Genomic DNA, 18,620 nt, shown 5'->3' with positions numbered 1-18,620 from the left:
TCTGTAAAATGTATTTTACTTGGGGAAAAAAAGCAGGTATATTAGGAAATCCAGGTTTTACCAGTTGTCCAGTTTTAGAAGTATGGCTTTGATTTATGGATCAAAATTGTTCATTTATTATTTTATCTATACTGCTTTGGGCAATTTTGACAGTTAAAATTTAGTTTTATTGACCAATGCAGCCAGTTTAGCCACAAGGGGACTAATGCACACACAGCCTGCTGCACTCAGGAAGCTATGATTTGATTCCATGACCAAGTCAGACTGGGAATCGCAACCAACATAACAATAAGTTCCAAATCTCGATGCTCGAGGCAAAATACTTACTCTAAAATACAATCAACCTTTAAAAGAAGGTGAGAAAGATTTTTGTGATAGGAGCCTCTGTGCACTGTTTATTGTAGCTGATATATTCCACCAATGCTTCTGTCAGCAATGGACGCAGAGCAGTACAGAGGAAACCTTTCTTTAATGATTGTGGACAACAGATAAAGCTGGAAGAAGGAAATGAAAATGCAAAAGAGAATCAAAGGTGTGCTCCAGTACTATGGCTTACCAGGGATCTGACTCTGAGAAAACTGTCTTGAACATTGCCTTTTTTTTTTTTTCCTAACCAGATTTTATTCATATGTGCATAAATATGCATGTATTCATGTCGCAGTATGAAAGACTTACAAGTTTACTTAAAAAACTTACTGGAATGATTTTAAGCCAATGTTAATTTAGGCCTATCCTATTATAAAATTAGCATCTTCTGCAATCTCAATTTATTGCTCCATTGTGAAGCCCCCTTGTGATACATAAACAAATCTCTGAAGAGAAACAAATCAATAAAGTGTCTAATTTGATTAACCATGTTTTTAAATTCATCAAGACAACTGTACAAAAATAAACCACTTACTTGTCAGTATTTTCCACGTCTTCTTTTCATCATCATAATACTGAACCAAATTGCTGGGTAGCCGGTCAGGTCCGGGAGGCAATCCTCCAACCAATAACAGCATTTTCTTATTGGAACGAATTCTTCACCCAAAACAAGAGGAAAGATGAACAACCACATTACTGAGGAGTATTTTTAGTGGCAACAAAATCATAACCATCAAAAGAATGTTCACTGCTTGCAGTTTTCTATTTCATTTTTTGTGTTTCTTTCCCCAATCATGTCTCAACAATTTTTTGAACCAAGCAGAAAAATGATCAGAAAAGCTGCATATCTCTCTACTCATGGAATAATAAGCTTCCTTCATGCAATTTGTTAGAGGTTCATTCTAGAACGACCTTTTTCTTATATTATCCCTTTAAATCATCACTCTTTACAGCTGAATACACATGAAATGCTCTGGAGTTGTACTAAGGTTAAGCATTAAAGTTGCATGTCAAAAATCGTATTAGTCAAAATCATTATTATAAGCCATTCTACACTCAAAGAACCTTGAAAAAATTAAGGTTATGCAGAGAGTTTGTGAGCCAACTCTTTAATCACACACTGAACTTCAGATATATAGTTTAGTACAATTAGCAGCACTGGGCTAATGGTTATGGGTTAAATGGTACTTACAAGCACTTTTGTTTGTTTAATTTAGTCCAGACTCTTGCTTTCACTCTCCCCCCCGGCTCCCCCCCTTCTCTTTGCTCTCCCCCTGTGCACCACCGGCTATAGCAACACCAATTGGTAAAAATGAGACTGTGATGTTGTTGTGAGCCTCCCCAGAGTGGAGCCCTGCCAATGCTTGCCACTGATCCAGCGGCATGAACCTGCTCAACTGTGCAAAGTCACTCTAATTCCCTCCCTCTGTTTTTCTACCTTCTCCCCCAGGGGGCAACCACTGAAAGGAGTGACTACCCACCCATCAAGAGCTGGCAATTCGCTGCTATTAACCGTGACCGTGATTCCCAATCTGCCTGGCAGTTCTTAAGAACAGGACTGCAATGTCTCATATGCAGTAAAAGCGGTTATCTGCACCCTGGCCTCCAACGCTCCACCTGATGAATGTACGATTTCTTTCCAACATTAAGGGATTTAGCACAATTGTAAGTGAAAAGGGGAGGGGAGACCCAGACCCCCAGATGAGCCCTGATGCTTTAATAGTCAATTCGCATATAATTGAACTTTCATCAGTTATACTAAGCTTGGGTGTGATAACACTGAGATAAAGGCTCGAAATGTTCCCGTGAAGTAGGAAGGTGACGTAGCCTAGAAAAAATGCATCGATATGAACGAATGTGCAGGGGGATCATGCATTTGATAGAAAGCACCTGTGCCAAACACCAATGTTTTTCCAAGCGCGGCAACATCACTGTAGCAATCGGTGTGTCAGTCCGCAGCAAACACTCCTGGACAGGAAAGGTACATAATGCCACGAACCAAAGCCCACCGCCACAACTGCATGCGGGGGGGTCAAGCTGCCACCCAGGAGCTCCAACCTCAGCAGTGCACTCTGGCAGCGGGTACTTTACTACTGAGGCATGCCAGTGGCTTAGCTCCAACTGCTACCCAGAATGAGTCTTGGGGACCCACCAATTTACATTTGCGTCAGGATTGCATCCTCTCTTGAGAAGATTGGGCAGAATGAACTAGGTGGTGCTGTAGACACGCACTACCCAAAAGGAACCTCCTTCAGGAAGGGAGCACGCAGCTGAAGGCTTGATCCACATGATGCTTAGGAATAAAACCTTTCAAATGGCTATCCAAAAGACAACTACAGACTGCACATACATCTATCACAAGGATGGCCAGGGAATTATCTGGCAGATAGCCTTGTTTGTTTTTAAATGGACTTAGGGCTCAAGGAAGGCCCTGAATTGACAGTGGAGGAAACAAAACCATCACTGCAGGGGCAGGAGCTACGCCACGGGGGCAGTGACACTGTCCCATGCTGTCCTACCCCCCTGCTTCACTCCCGACTTGGGGGGAGCCCCTGCGGTCCTTCAGTCTTTCTGACAAGCCAGCCTTTGACCTCTGCACTGAACCTGCTATGTACTGTCAAATGATGACTGTTACCTGCCCACCAGACTGTATCTGTGTAGGATATCAGGAACCATCTCATGATCAATGTCGGCACAGACTCCACTCGGTGAGACCAAGCTCTGGGAAAAGCTTTCATAAGCATTGCCAGCATCTTGAAACGTTCAATCTCCCCAGCAAAGTTTTTAATGAGAGAACATTTGATAAAAACTATGCAACACAGGAGTATGATAAACTATTTTTGGTATGAGTTAGGGATGACTGCACATGTAACAAGTGGCAGAGCAAACCAGAGCCATAAGTCAGTTATGCATGGCCATCCCTAACAATAGAGAATAAATTGTTTATTCCAACCCTCTTGTGTTGTATGTTATATCACAATCAACTCCCTGTGTATTGTAAAATTCAGAATGCCCTTGCAAGGTTTACTTGATAAAGGAGTTTATTTTGATTTTCATCTTTCATCTGTAAAACTCCCTTCTAACTCCAAAGCACTGTGAAAAACCAATGAATGGCCAAGGCTCAATAGTTAAGGTGAAGAATGAAATGTCAGATATAACTCTGAGTTTCCAGACTTTGGCAGCTGCAACTATCCTTAACATTACTTTTTCAGCTAAACAATCTGAGAAGCTACTGTTTCTTGAGAAGGAGCAGCACTGCTATATGGGAAAGTTTTAAAAATATTTAGTATTTTTACATGTTTAAAATGGGAAGTAGCATGAACAGAAGCCCTTAATAAAAGTTTAGTAAGAACTTCTTAGCCAGCACAGTATCTACCAAGAGCACAGGGAACTCTTACATGGCAAAGCAGAGATGGGTTTTTTTAATCAAAGTATCCAATTCATCTATACTGAGAACTCTTCCAGTGAACCAAGTAAAGATAATACAGTGACTAAAGATATGCATATTTTAAACTGATGTGTTTTCTTAGAGCCAATTCTGCTTTTTAAGTTTTGGTGTAAATTGCTACATTTTAGGTTTTGAAAAAACATTTTCTTTATTACATTATATTTGTGTCTCATATTGCACTGAGCAGTACTGTTAAAATCTTATAACACATCTTAAAATATGAAAGACATGGAAATGATCACTGCTTATATGCAGAAGACTTTTCCAAATATTAATAAAAATGTAAGTCAGTAAAACACTATGATGAAGGCAGGATTTAAAAACATGTGTAATACCTTAGCAGGATAAAGTTTCTCCCTTTCTTGCATTATTACATGTTTGCTATTTGGATAACTCAAGATTACCATGTGAAACACACTGCATTACAACTGAAACACTCTCTTTTCATAGTCCTTATTTCACAGTGTAATATAATATTCATTTACATACTGTGGTTCACAGTGTCCCTAGCATGGCTATTGTGATCATCTTGTGTTCCATTAACAGCAGTGGGTCCTGGTCAGGGAAGGCAAAAACAATGTTAACTGTGACCAGGCAGGCTGATGTCATGGCAAAAAGCTGAGATAAACTTAGCCATATCTTATCACAAAAGTATTTCTTGTACCTAGAATCCAAAACTCTAGTTCTCATTGATGAACATACACCTGTTATTATTCTGCACACACTTTGCAGTTTCTGTTCTGCAAAGATTTTAAAACATTTAATTCACCTTAATTAAGTTCCAGGGTATCCCATGTGGTGTGAAATTTATTTTGTCTACTTACAAGACTGGAAACCAAAGTATATTTTGAAGTCAACATTTTCAAACTTGTATCATTTCCTTCAGGCACACAAACCGAGGAATTTGAGAACCATGTGCCTTCATTTTCAGAGATGTTGAATATCCACCAACATACCTAAATCCTAGTCACTTCAAAGGTAGCAGCAGATGTGCATCAGCTCTGAAACTCAGGTCACTAGTCCATAGGCGAAACTAACCGTGAATACACAAGGCAAAACGCTGAGCCCAAGGGAGTTTATCAACTCACAAGGAACCAATAGAAAAGACAGTAACAGACCTCAATACTCCTGACAACCACTGCCACCCAAAGGTCTTTTGCAACCTTGATAGCCTCATGTTAATGGAAAATGCATGAATGGGAAATACTCTTCTCGTACGTTGTTTTTCTTTGTTAGCATATCTATAAATCTTGCACTGATGGGTCTTCCTTATCTGGGCAGTCAGTAGAAGTTCATTCTACCAAGGCTGGCAAGAATACAAGCCCCAACAACAACAGGTTTGCTCCAGACTCTTCCAGTTTTTAAGCAACGCAATAAGGCTCCCCTCCCTGCATTAGCAAATGCAAAGAAATGGAAAGAATAAAACGATGAAGTGGCAGTCCTGTGGTTCTTAATGCATTCGGTGTAGTGTTACACATCAGAAAGAAAACTGCATCTTAGACATAGAGGTGATCATGGTAATCAATGAAAAGAAAAAAAAGACTATCCAACTATACTTTCCTCGTAACCCAGGACTATAATAAAACCAAAAACCTGGATCATTAATTCTCTTTTAATGTAGGCTATCACCATGGCTTTGAGTATACAGGGAGCCAGGTGGCTCTTCAGACCAGGGACCTCATAGACATGGGATGCCTCACTCCTGCTTTAGTGCTGACCTTAAACACAGCAGAGCCAAATCGAACTTCAGGTATTTGCTCACTGAACTCAGGTGCAAACAAAACCAGCCAGAAGACCAGCCCAGGTCCAGCAAGAGCAGGTGAATGGGTGATAAATTTTACTTAAATCCACAAATCTCATTACATCAAAGCATTTGAGAAATGGGAGGCCGACACATAGTGATACTGTCAAAACAAAAAGTAGCAAGAATCTCAGAAAAAGTGGCTGTATTAACCCGCAGCAGAAACAAAATATTGCAGTGAGGTTTAGATACCAATCTTAAGGTAATCGACAAAAGACATAAAATACACTGTCCCAATCAGCATTTCAGTTGCAGACCTTTTGTTTGTTAACACTTAATTTAATCTTCAGAAACCAGGACAGTCCTTAGCAACCTTTTTCTTCTAAAAAGGCATGTGAAGGAGTGTTGTGTCCAACAAAAAATGTAATGGAGAATCTAGTTGCAGTCTGCAAATCTGAACTGATGCTGCAGGCATCCATTGGTGCGTGACTGAAGAAACTGTTTTGCCATCACAGAACATGTGATGAGATCTTCGACAATTACCTTCCCTGCTCCTGGGTAGGTGTCGTGGTTTAACCCCAGCCAGCAACTAAGCTCCACGCAGTGGCTCGCTCACTTCCCCCCGACCCAGTGGGATGGGGGAGAGAAGCGGGAAAAAAAAGTAAAACTCGTGGGTTGAGATAAGTCCGGTTTGGGTCAGCTGCCCTGGCTGTGTCCCCTTCCAACTTCTTGTGCCCCTCCAGCCTTCTTGCTGGCTGGGCATCAGAAGCTGAAATCCTTGACTTTAGACTAAACATTACTTAGCCACAACTGAAAACATCAGTGTTATCAACATTCTTCTCATACTGAACTCAAAAACATAGCACTATACCAGCTACTAAGAAGACAATTAACTCTATCCCAGCTGAAAGCAGGACAGTAGGCATTTCAGTGCAACAGAAGTGTCATATGGAAACTTCTGATTTCCATGGATTTTGGCTTCCGCAGTTAACTGCAAAGATAGCCATGATTAGCAACACACGTTTAATAGAAAATATCATTACCCACGAGTTTAACTGTGAACTTGATGAAAGCCTTAAGATACAATGTAAAATTTATTTTGGATGGAGAAATTTTGTGAGGTTTTGTTATCACATAAAAAGAACTGATGAACATCACAACCTACAGGTAAATAGGCATCCAGAATCTCTTCCTAATCCTACAACACTGCCAGGGAAAGGACCCGAGCTCGCACAGCCACCAGACCAAGTCCTGCAGATCAGACTTCTGCTGGACCTCTGACCCACCAGGATAGCTTTCTCCTTATGGGCAAAGTACAGACCTAAAAGAGTATCTCAATTTTGTCAAAACCTAAAGCAGGCTGAGGTCTCTTGCAAATTATGACCAAGAAATTATTTAGTTCTTAGGGTCAAAATATGTTCAAAAATATGCTGAATGTATGAATGTTCCTTTATGAATGGATTTTTGTGACTCTTCTAAGGCACACCTGATGTCCAAGGCACACCTGAAAGAATGTGAAAAAACTTTCTATTAATACTGTACCTGAAAACCAGTCTTATCATTCACTTTAGTGCAATGAAGATTTTGGGTTTCATCTTTTCATTCTCAATGTGGCCATGCTTAGCAGAAGGCCCTGAGTCGAAGTCTTCATTGCAGCAGAGCTCACCACAATGTTCACTGAAGAGGTTCAGTGATGCCCAAGAGAAACCTGCTCTCCTGCTCATTTAATACATGTTGCTGACCATTGACAGACTGAAGTTTAGGAACATAAATACTAAGTTGGGAATGATTTGCTGCAGACATTGATTGTTGGTTTTGTCCTCTGAATCTACTAGAATTTTTTTTTATTTTTGTCCAATGCATTTTTTTAAATAAATGCATAGAAAAAAGGAGAGTTACTGGTTGCTCCAACAACAATCTTTCCTTTTTCTATCTAAAAAGCAGAAGTCTAAGGGTAAGTGAATAATTTGTCTGACAAGCCACACTTAACTGTTGCAGTTACCTGATATGTTAAAGTTTCCTTTATTTCTACAGTAGCCAAACAATTTTCCATCCCCTGTATTAAAATAACTTAGAATCTCTCTGGAGCTCTAAATACCCAATTTTTCTTTATGAATCCAATCCCACTGCCGTTACTAGTTTAGAATGGTCTCTAAGTAAATCTTGAAGAGTTAGGGTACTTTTTTAGCTGGAAGATTTTTAAAGAGAACATCCCTTCCTTTTGGGAAAAGAGTCTTTGAGCTAACAGGTAGCTTAGGGGGGGACAACTATCCTGAAAGACTGGCATCTACCATCAGTGTTCCTTTGGGAGGAACACAAAGGAATGTCCTTCTCATCTTTGTCTCCCAGTATTACCAGCATATTCTTCATGTTGACAGGAGACTGGTACAGTTCCCCAGAAAGATGCGCATTACCTTTCCCATACGGAGTCCTGCCAATGTTGCTGTATTCATACACAGCACTGTTGTTCCTTACAGCTTAAGACAGGCTTAAATAGACGTGTTGCCTATATGAGATCATGAATAATACTTCTATAGTGACAATATCTACACAAATAGATCATTTGAACACGAGTCTTCAAATTCTCTGAGATCTGAATGATAAAGATATCCTTACTAGCCACACAGTGAGTATCTGAAGCATTGTAAGGGATTTGAATCAAAGGAATTTTACTAGCAAAGCTTATATTGGTAAATGAGTCACAAAACCTCCCGTGTCATGAATCTTACTGGCAAAACTATGTAAACAACTGATTTTCCATACTGTTGGAAGTTCTGAAAAACCTTGAAGAAATTCCCTTTATCCTGAATACTTTTAAAAGTTAAACTAAAGAAAATGTCAAAGCTAGATGCTTTTGCAATTTGCCTTCCCTTCCCCACCTCCTTTTTTTTGTTGTTGTTTTAGACAGAAGTGGTAAAATGGATATGTTTATAGAATGCTTCAGGGTGGTCAAATCCTCCTTTTCCCCCTAGGAAATTTCAATCAACTCTTGTTTTTCATTTTCAGACTGTGAAAAGTCAAGAAGGTCTTTTTTTTGTTTGATTCTCTATCGGAAGTCCATGATGACAAGAGGTCTCTGCATCAGAGGCTGTGTTCTCCCCAGCTGAGGCTCCTTTTCCTTAGGAAGCTGAGGAGAAGAAACACAACTTGCTGCTGCATCACCCAAGCTATGACTGGTTACCTTTTCCACTGCCTTTTTTTTTTCTGAAAGGAGGCGGCAGTCAGGGAAGGCAGGAAGAACCAACTGTGGCACCAACTTCTATTTACTTCCAGCTTCATTGCAAACCGTCTGCTTCCATTGAACTTGGCAGCTGATAATATTTGCTCAAAGTTTATTGTCTGCTTTCCAAGAATACAGCAAGAACTGTTGACTACTAAGTACTAGGCATGACAGTCTTTAAAGAAAATTTCAGGGAGGCAGCAAATATGAAAAATGATGCCAGGAAGTATCTACTAATGGATTTCAACTTCCGATATTCTTTGATTTCTTCAGGTGGTCCTGTAATACCAGACGTGATCTGTTTCAACAAAATCAGTGACAGAGATGTTTACAGAGCGTGGAGTCCAGCTCAAAATTTTTGTTCAGGATTCCTATTAACTTCCCTCCTCAATCTTTCCAGGCCATACTATGCAAAGGATAGTAACAAACTTTGCTCTGATTTAGAAAACTGCTGATTTTTAAACCACAGGAGTTGTTTGAAAAGATAAAACTGTGTTTTTACAGATCATAAGGATTTTTCTTCTGTAACGTGAGTTTAACAGAACCAAAGCTTTTTTCCTGGCAAACTATTTTCTGTTGATTTTGTGTTCTACGTTTGCTGTCCTCACTCCCCTTGCCCCCAAGGCTCACTGTACTTTCTCTTCAAGTACAAATCCAAACAATTACACTGTTGCAGCTCTGTTCCATTTACTGCTCAGCGGTTACAGACTCAGAACCTCCATATTCTTCTGCTATAAGGGAAAAACTATAGCGACGCCAGGCCACAACCTGCCTTCAAAGACCCTCTCCTTTCTATCACTTCTCTCCACGTGACAGGGATGCACATCAGGCAGAGAGTGAACAGAAAAGCCTCAGACAGGGCACACAGGCAGCGAAGACAGGTGTGTGTGATGCTCACCATGATCCTACAGCACTCCATTTGTAAAAGGTACACCCTAAGTAAAAACCATAGCAGGAGGACTTTGTTTGAGAGGGAACTTCCTTAACTAGGAGGCTCCGCACCACCTGTGATCTATGTTCTCCCTGACATGACAGTCTTGGATTGTGTTGCCAAAGCATGGGCAAGAACAGCACAGGACCTCACGGGAGACAGCTCCACTCTTTTAGAGACCTGCAGGATTTGTAAATGAGCTGCACAGACTGTTGCAGGTGGTAGAAAGGGGCATTTTTGCTGAAGTACAGCATTTGAGGAAGAAATTCCCATTCTGCCAGGCACTTTGCTCTCAGTTTGAGTAGCTTAGTAAGATTATTTTTTTAAACTTAGTTTTCCCTCTAGAACAAGGTGGCTTGAAATCCAATGAAAGATTTCCCTCTTGGAAAAAGAGTTTGGAGATACTTGAAGCTGCTTCAAGTGCTAAAAGGGGCAGGGTGACGGAAAGCCAAGGAGCAGCACAGCCCAACCAGCTGCAGCAGCCTCTGGAGATCCAAGGTGAGAGGTCTGGAGCCTTCGGCATTGGTGTGTGCGAGGTAGGGAGCCTGGTGGAAGGGGCACTGACGGGCCGGGGGCCATGGTAGCAGGGGATTCAAGAGAAGGGACAGGCGGAGGTGAAGCTCGGGTACGTTGGATCTGGGGAAAAGCCCTATCTGGCAGAGTGGCCTGGGAGCAAGGACGAGCCTGTGAGGCAGACTGGTAAGGGAAAATGAGCAGTTTGGTCGTTCAAAAAGGCTTTGAAGTAGGGGATTTTGAAATTCTGGAGAAAGGGAGGGCAGGAGGTAGGGAAAGAGCTGGAGGTATCAGGACTATGTGTCGCCTAAGGACATAAATCAGCAGTTCACAAAGGAGACTATCCCAACTAGTACCTCTGACCAGGACACTGGCTGGCAGGGGAAGGGGAGTATCTGCACGTGGTACTTGGCACCCCTTCCTCATCTACAGCTGTTGGAAAGACAGTTGTCCATAAGAAAGGCCATTAAACGCTCTTCATAAATTATGTTTCCCCTAACGAGTGCTGTAACTGGGCCAAGAAACTGGCTATCACCTATGCCACCACAGCTCTCAAGGATTTTACCAGCCAGGACATACATGTCTTTAAGAAGGCTCCCAATGACTGTCCTGACCCACAGCAGTCCTTTTAGGACAAAGGTGCTGCCTCCGACCATAACCTGAGCTCCAGACCTCCCTCTCTCTTCGACACTCAACATCTCTCCACTTACGCTTCAGCACTAGCCTGTCTCCAAAGGCAAATGAACGCACATAAGGCAAGTAAGGCAAGTGGGTGAGACTAACTAGGATTAAACTGACTACAGATCTGTGGTTCACTTCCCCGCAGCCTCTAATGTGTCAGTCTCCCTTCTGCAGCTCAGCTGAGAGAGTCCTGGCACAGGTACAATTTTCCTGATATTAATTCAAGCACGTAAGACCTGATCAAAAAGCCCACTAAAATAAACCAGAGCCTCACATTCACTTCATCCACACCGTAATGCAAATGTTAATAATTCACATACATTTTAAGGCATGTTTTTTTTTATCTGGATGTTAATTTGGGGCCTGAAATATTTCTCACTTGCAATTAAACATGAGTAGGAATATTAGTTTAAAAATCCAAATACTGGTGTCAGGATCACAAAGGGACAGGCAGGTGGCTGTTACTAGAACACACAACAATGTATTTCAGTGAAAAAACAAGCAATTTTTTTTACAATCACCAAACATGCCCTACTGAGATCCTACAAAAATGTCAGCAGAAAAAGAAGTCAAATTGAACTACAATCTGTGAGATTTGTAGACAAAATAGTGTATTCAAGAAGGAAATTATTTAATTGCCAAGGGATGTAGCCAGTTTCTTCAAATTTTTAAATCTCCTCTGTAGAAAGTAAAACAGACTGGGTGTATGTCTTCCACATAAATGCTAGCATCTCATGCTGTTTAGCACTTTACATTTTCCTTCTTCATCAACAGTTACCACCTCCCTACTGAGTGAAAACTGGTCATATCTTCTTCATCACCTGTCACTGTTTAATTTGCTGTCACTTTCACTAATATTACCTAACACCAAACAGTCTTGATGACACCCTCTCACTGCAGAAATTAAAGAAAAATAAAAACCTCTACAATTAGCTTCAGCAGGACCAGAATTTGCACTTCTAACCTCCCCAAGGTCCAGTAGTCCAGGGAACAAAAGTATAGAAAAACAGCTGGGTCTGTACATGCTGGGACTTCGCTGAACCCAGAAAACCGCACAGTCAGGCTTAGCCATCTTATCTCTTTGTCTTTGTATTTTCGTCCTTTCTTTTACTCTTCAATTCTGTATTTCCTGCCTATGACTTTTCCCATCTCAGGTCAGTTGATTGATCCCTGTCCACTTTTCCTCTCCCACATCTGAAATAGCTTTTCCAGAAACTGAAATACTCAGCTGTTATTGACAACAGATGCTGTTTCTGCCAAGAATTAGGGGTTTTTTTCCCCTTTTGTTTCATTTCCTCTCTTCTTTTTATCTGCTGGGGTCTTTTTCGTTTTGCGTGTGTCTTTTCCTGTCTGGTATCCTATTCTTTCACTTTTCTCCTTTCAAGACTGTTCTCCTCTCCCCTTTTCACTCATTTGTATGTCCTTGCTTCTGCTACTTACGTCCTGGGGTATCTCAAATCCTTTCTTTTTCTGCATTTCCCCCTCTCTGCCAGCTTTACTTTCCTCACTCCCCTCTGCCTTCAGGTACCTGATGCAACTGTACAGACATCTAACTGCTGCTCTGCCTGCAAATCCTGGAAGGAGCTGACCAGCCCAAACGCCCATTGATGTCGAGAGGAGCTGCATGTGTCCTGCAGCCAACAACAATTCCCAGGCCATAAGGGGCTGCCTCTTCCCACCCAGCCTACCTTCTCATGTCTGCCTGGAACAGAAGTCTTTGTAGATAGTTACAGGAGAGCAAAACCATAAAATCATGGAAATGTTCTATAAAAAGGCAACAATATTTAGGTAAAACATTTAATAATAAGCCCCATAATTTAAAATATTTTTCTGTAATGCTCCATTCTCTGTCTACAGCTACATTGTGCTTTAGCACAAGCAAAATTAAAGTTAAAAGCTAGTCATTTCATAGCAGTGATGTGTTTTTAACCATTTTCATTGTTGCAAGTAAACATGAAAGCAATAATAATTCTCACTAGCTCACTCATCTTTTAAAGTGAAATTCTTTCCAGCAACACAGTAATGCTCTAACCCAGAACTTTTTAAAAATTGAAAACACATACCGTGTATTATATAAAATATATTATATTACACAATAAAGTACAGAGACATTTTAATCAACTCAATACTCTAGTGAAGTCCCGAGAGTCAAATAAATAACGGGAAGACGAGCATTCCTCTATCTAAATGCATTTTCTTCCCAGTACTACAGAAAACATGATGCAGCACAGAGTTACCTGTGTCCCTCAGGGACAGACAAGCATCACTTAAGCCTAACGTTCAGGGTCACCATAATGGGCCCAACCCGCTCCGTGCTGAAATCAACTGGGATTTTTCCTCCTGATGTCAAAACGGACTGTGCCTCAACAGGCTTTAATAGTGGCTTGTGTGTTGAGGCCCTACTGTAGCTGAGGATCACAGAGGCCGGAAAGCTCCAGCATTAACCTGGAAAAGGGAGATCAAAGTCAACAGAATTACTAACTTTTTGCTTAGAGTTGAGCACCTGATCAAATGCCAGATCAGAGTCAAAACACCCACCCTCTGTGGTAAAGTCCTAAACCTCAGAGTGCACAGCAAGTTTCACAAGTCAGGAACGTCATTCCTCAACTTTTTAAATGATGATCATTTAGTTGCTGTACTTTGAAAAATAATTTTATAAAAATGCATGAGGGCGTTGAAGTGTTACCTTCTCTCAGGAAATTTCATGAAAAAAAAAAATTGCTCTCCCTGCAGGTAAACAGCATTTTTCACTGCAGCACAAAAGACAACCCGGGTACCTACTAGCCCCAGCACCACTTGCACTGCAGGATCTGTGTTTGTCGCACAAACTTTGTAAGTAACTCTGCTCATAGTGCACAGACTGGCTCTTATGATCCAAAATCGCTTTCCTCCAGCCCTGATAACAGCAAAAACTTGCGTTTGCAGAAAAGCGAGCATGTATGATTTACCACATAAAGGACAAGCTTAAAGAAACAACCAGCACTATCTTTCCAGTTACATTTCAGAGGAGAATCACCATATTTCGAGCTTCCCATTATACTAATTTTGTTTAAGAAATTAAGTAGCCCCAATTCCAAAGTTCTCCAAAGTGGTAGTGCATGTATGGATATGTACATACGTATTGTGTACACGCTTTTTTTTTTTAAGTAGCCTGTTACAAAAAAAACACATTCTTTTTAAAAATGTAGAGAAGTTACTGGCAAGTTCTAATTCTGAGCGCGATTCTCCTAATTTCTTCAACATGCAGTAAGAAGGTGGCTATGGCACTGTGCTGCTTGTATTTCTCACCAACCCATACTGTACTGTGCAGTATATATTATACTGTACAACCGACACAGTTAATCTCTTTCTAAAGACATGTGAACCTTTTGTGAATGACCTTTCATTAAACTTTAAATTCCAAATTACGAAGGTCACCATTGCTCACAGAAAAGGTAGTCAAAGTTTTGAAGTCCTTTTCTGTGTAGTAATTTTTATCTATTTGCACACATACTGTACTGTTAGTTACTTTAAAGATTTCCTTCTGCAAATTAGTAACTTAAGAAACTCTTTGCAGATTTTCTTCCTTAAAATAAAATTTTACTGAATGAATGTCAACCTGTCAAAATTGCAGCTTTAGAGAAACTACGGGTAACAAGAAGGGCAAGTCTGGAAATCTCTATAGTTTTGGGTATGCTTCTTTTGTTTCTTCGTTCATGTTTAAGAAGGCATTTGTACACTTAGGCAGCCTGATGAAATCTTAAAATGATTAAGATTCAAAGACGGGCCTTTGTGACCTTTATGAATTCCCAGGAATATCAACCAAGACCCAAAACGAAAATATACCAATTGTATGCTGTATCACAGAACATTTCAACATCTCCAACATTTTAACATTTTGAGTAAATTCTAATGCCTGCTTATAAATAAGAGAAATCGAAATGGTTTTGCTCCGATTTCACCGCCACCAAAGAACCCAACCAAGAGAAGCTAATTACGACTCTGTCATTAAACACACGTTAAAGTTGGGAAGGTGATGGTACGTTTTCACCCACTACAGTTAAGGGTCTCTGAAATACCACTGTCTGCACAGGCATGCAGACCTATTACAAATAAAAAACGTGGTATTTGTGGTATTTGCAATCCCCCATAAGTCATTAAGCAAGCACAACTTAGAATCTAATCTAGGTCTGCTTAAAGTGCGATCCTTTTGTGTACGCTCCTGCTTACAGGGAAAGCCGGCTCCCAGCACCAGGAGTATCAGATTCTTGCAGCATCCATGACACTTGTAAGCATTCAGTGGTCAGAACACCACTACATATCCTTCAAATGACATGGACCAGTGAAGCTGGAAGGTATCTTCACTGAACCAAACCGGCTGGTATCTCAGCAATCCACCAGGACACGAGCCCTGGCATGCCCCAGGCGGCGTGCACAATCTCCACTGAGAAGGAGGTGGTGGGTTTTGCATTTTTGAAAGTCAACAGTTTTGAATACAGAATTTCAAAAGGTACACACCAGCTACAACGGCGGCATCTCAAAAATACTTTACACTGCAAAATGCTGGTATTCATTTTTTACTGTAGGATTTCAGAGTGAGAATCGGTTGGACAGCAAAGTGACAAGCACGACAAAACACTAACAGAGCAAGCTAGCCAGAGATAATAAAAGAAGGCACAGCATTTCCAAAGTTAAATCATCGGGGTACCTATTATGTGAAGATATAAAGAATCCTCTGCATTAACGCTAACAGAGCGTATTATCTAAAATATTTAATAATGCACTAGTTTTTCTTGTTGCTGTTAAGTCATTAATAATATCCCCCTCTTAGTTAAAAAGCTGAATAATACAGCGTGTGCTTTGATTTCTGCGCTACCGTGCCACTGCACTTGGAAAATGGTATTATCTTTCCATTTTTGAATGAAATGAAGTCTAAACATATTTTAAAAGGAGAAAAATAAATATCCCCTTCATTTCGGGTATATTTACTGCTCATTAAACTACATGCTGTGCTTTCAGTTCCTAACACCAACCTCATATAGCGAATCTTTGACATCATGATTCATTACCTTATTAAATGAAAATAACTGACATGTCATAGATGTAAAGACTATGAAGTCACAAGTTTCCACGCACAATACGGACATCAGCAATACCAGGGTGTGCGCGGATATCGCACTTATTTACGAAAATAATTAATTAGATATAGGACCTGGATATTGCAGCTCTAAACGCCCTGGAGGTGCAACTCCTCGTTAGGGAGTAACACCGTGGGAAAAAAATAAGTAAACGTGGCCTGTCACAAATAATTACAACAGGTTCCCAAGGCGCGGGCTCCCGCACGCACGGCGAAGCCTCACGTTCACGCGTTAGCCCCACGGGCCAGGCACGACGACGGCTGAGGGAGCTGCGACCGCCGCCGGCGCGCCGGGAGGCCGGGGCGCGGGGCGGGCACGCTCTCCCCGCGCGGGCAGCCGAGGCACCCACGCCGCGGGAGGCACCGGCGGCCTCTCGCCCCGCCGGCCGCCTCCCAGGAGGCCTCCGCCCCCGCCGCTGCCCTGCCGGGGGTCCGGACCCCCGCGGCTGGGGCCGCCTTCGCGCCCGGGCCGGGGCCCGGGCCGGCTCTCCGCGCAACGGCCTCCCCCCGCGCCGGGGGGGGCGCTGCGGGGCGCCAACGGCCACCCCCGACCCCCCGCCGCCCCCGGCCGCAGCGGCCCCGCCGGGCCGAGGGGAGGGCACGAAAAGTTTGGCGGTGCCGGGGGCGGCAGCTCGGCCCCGTCGCCGCCCTTCAGCCGCCGCCCGGCCCGGCCCGGCCCGGCCCGGCCCGGCCGCAGCCGCCGCGCCGCCCCCTGCCCCGCCGGAGGGCGCCCGGCCCGGCCCGGCCCCCGCGAGGTCCCTGCCCGCCGCCGCCTCGGCCCCGCGCCCTGCGGGGACTCCCCGCTCCCCCGACCTCCCGCGGCCAGAAGCCGCCGAGGGGGCGCCTGTGAGGAAAGCCCCCTCCCTCCCCGCCGCCCCCCTCACCTGCTAGCCAGGCTCTGCCGGCAGTGCTGCCTGAAGGGCATCAGGTGGTAGTTCATGGCGTCCAGCAGCAGCTTCTGGCAGACGGGGTCGGTGCGCATGAAATCCACCGACTGGACCCGCTCCACCAGCTCCGGCGCCGGGATGAGGGCGAAGCGGAGGCGCTTCATCAGGTCCGGGGCGTACTGCATGCGGGTCTCCCGGTCGTGCTCCAGCCAGAGCACGGACATCTGGAAGAGCGCCAGCTCCGACTCGACGGGGGGGGGGCAGCGAGTCGAGCAGGGCGCGCATCTCCTCGAAGTTGAGCAGCAGCACGTCCTCCACCAGGTACTTGTTGGCCAGCTTCTTGGTCTCCTCCAGGCCGTGCAGGGCGGCGATCTTGCACACCTGCTTGTAGTTCTGCACCGAGATCTGGTCGTTGAGGAACTGCACGCACAGCTTGGTGACCTGCGGGATGTGCAGGATCTTGCTGACCGAGAGCACCTCCTCCACCGTGTCCAGCGAGAGGGTCACGTTGGCCGTGTACAGGTACTCCAGCACCAGCCGCAGCCCGATGGACGAGCAGCCCTGCAGCACCAGGTTGTTGATGGCCCGCGGGCTGGCCAGCAGCTTGTCCTCCGGGGAGGAGGACGGGGTGCCGGGCTCCTCCTGCGGCTGCGGCGGCGGCGGCTCCTTGGGCGGCCCCCCGAGCCCGTCCTGGGCGCCGGGCCCCAGCCCCAGGGCGTGCGGGTGCCCGCCGCTCCCGCCGCCGCTGGAGAAGAGGGATCGGAAGTACTGGGAGCAGGAGGCCAGCACGGCCTTGTGGCAGTGGAACTGCTGGCCCTGGGCCGTCAGGGTCACGTCGCAGAAGAGCTGCTTCCTCCACAGCAGGTTGAGGCCGTGCAGCAGGTTGTCGCTGTGGCTGGGGTCGAAGGTGGAGGTCCTGTCCCCGGATCTGGACATGGCGAGCGGCCTCCGACACACCTGCCTTTTAAACCCTCCTCCAACCTGGGCAGAGGGGTGGGGAGGAGAGCGGGGTGGGGGGACACACGGGACGACACAACAATAAACACAGAGCTTTAGAGGCCCGGAGGGCGCATCCCGGCCGTGTGCGCACGGGGGGGAGCAGCCGGGGGACGGGCTCCCCTCTGCCCGACGAGCCGCCCCCCCGCCCCGGCCACGGACGGGCTCGCTCGGAGGGGCCGCAACTTGGGAAGGCTGGAGGAGATGTATTTTTTTGGCCTCCCCCCTTCCTCTTCCCGCCCCCCCCCTACACACTCACACCACCCCTTTCTCCTCCCTCCTCGGTGCAAACCGGGCTGCTCTCCAGGGGAGGAGCGAGGAAGCCGGGGACGTTTTCAAAGCTGAGCCACCCCCCCCCCAACCCCCCCCCCCCCCCCCAAACCCGCACCAACCACCCAAGCCATCAAACACAAAATAAGCACACACACCCCACCCCCCAAACTCCGCGATGCCCAGAGAAACTACGAAGTATCTGAAACTCTGCCGGGAAGGCGAGCAGCCCTGCCGCCCTGCCCGCCGCCAGCCCCCGGCCCCCTCCGGCCGCTTCGGCAACTCGGCGGCGCCGGGACCCGCTTCGTCCCCGGGGCCGGGGGGCGGCGTGCCCGGGGCGGGGGCCCCGGCGCTGGCCGGCACCTAAGTTGAGCCCCTCTCCGCCGCCCAGCGCGGGGGGGGGGGGGGGGGGGGTTGCAATACTTCGCACCCCGGAGGAGGAGGGCCCGGG

At 44.9% G+C, this 18,620-nt stretch overlaps 1 protein-coding gene across 1 annotated transcript in view; it reads right to left on the bottom strand.

Moving 5' to 3' along the window:
- The window catches only part of KLHL14 (kelch like family member 14), a 67,811-nt gene that overhangs the window by 47,528 nt on the left and 1,663 nt on the right, over positions 1–18,620 (bottom strand). Inside the window, 3 exon segments of the mRNA XM_030012696.2 lie at positions 902–1,023; positions 16,901–17,163; positions 17,165–17,884. Of these exon segments, the coding sequence (XP_029868556.1) occupies positions 902–1,023; positions 16,901–17,163; positions 17,165–17,839 (1,060 nt within the window). The 5' untranslated portion in view covers positions 17,840–17,884.

The sequence above is a fragment of the Aquila chrysaetos genome, chromosome 4 (assembly GCF_900496995.4).
Source record: "Aquila chrysaetos chrysaetos chromosome 4, bAquChr1.4, whole genome shotgun sequence".
Classification (NCBI taxonomy): Eukaryota; Metazoa; Chordata; class Aves; order Accipitriformes; family Accipitridae; genus Aquila; species Aquila chrysaetos.
The sequence above is the reverse complement of the archived record's forward strand: the minus strand, read 5'-3'. Positions and strand labels throughout refer to the sequence as shown.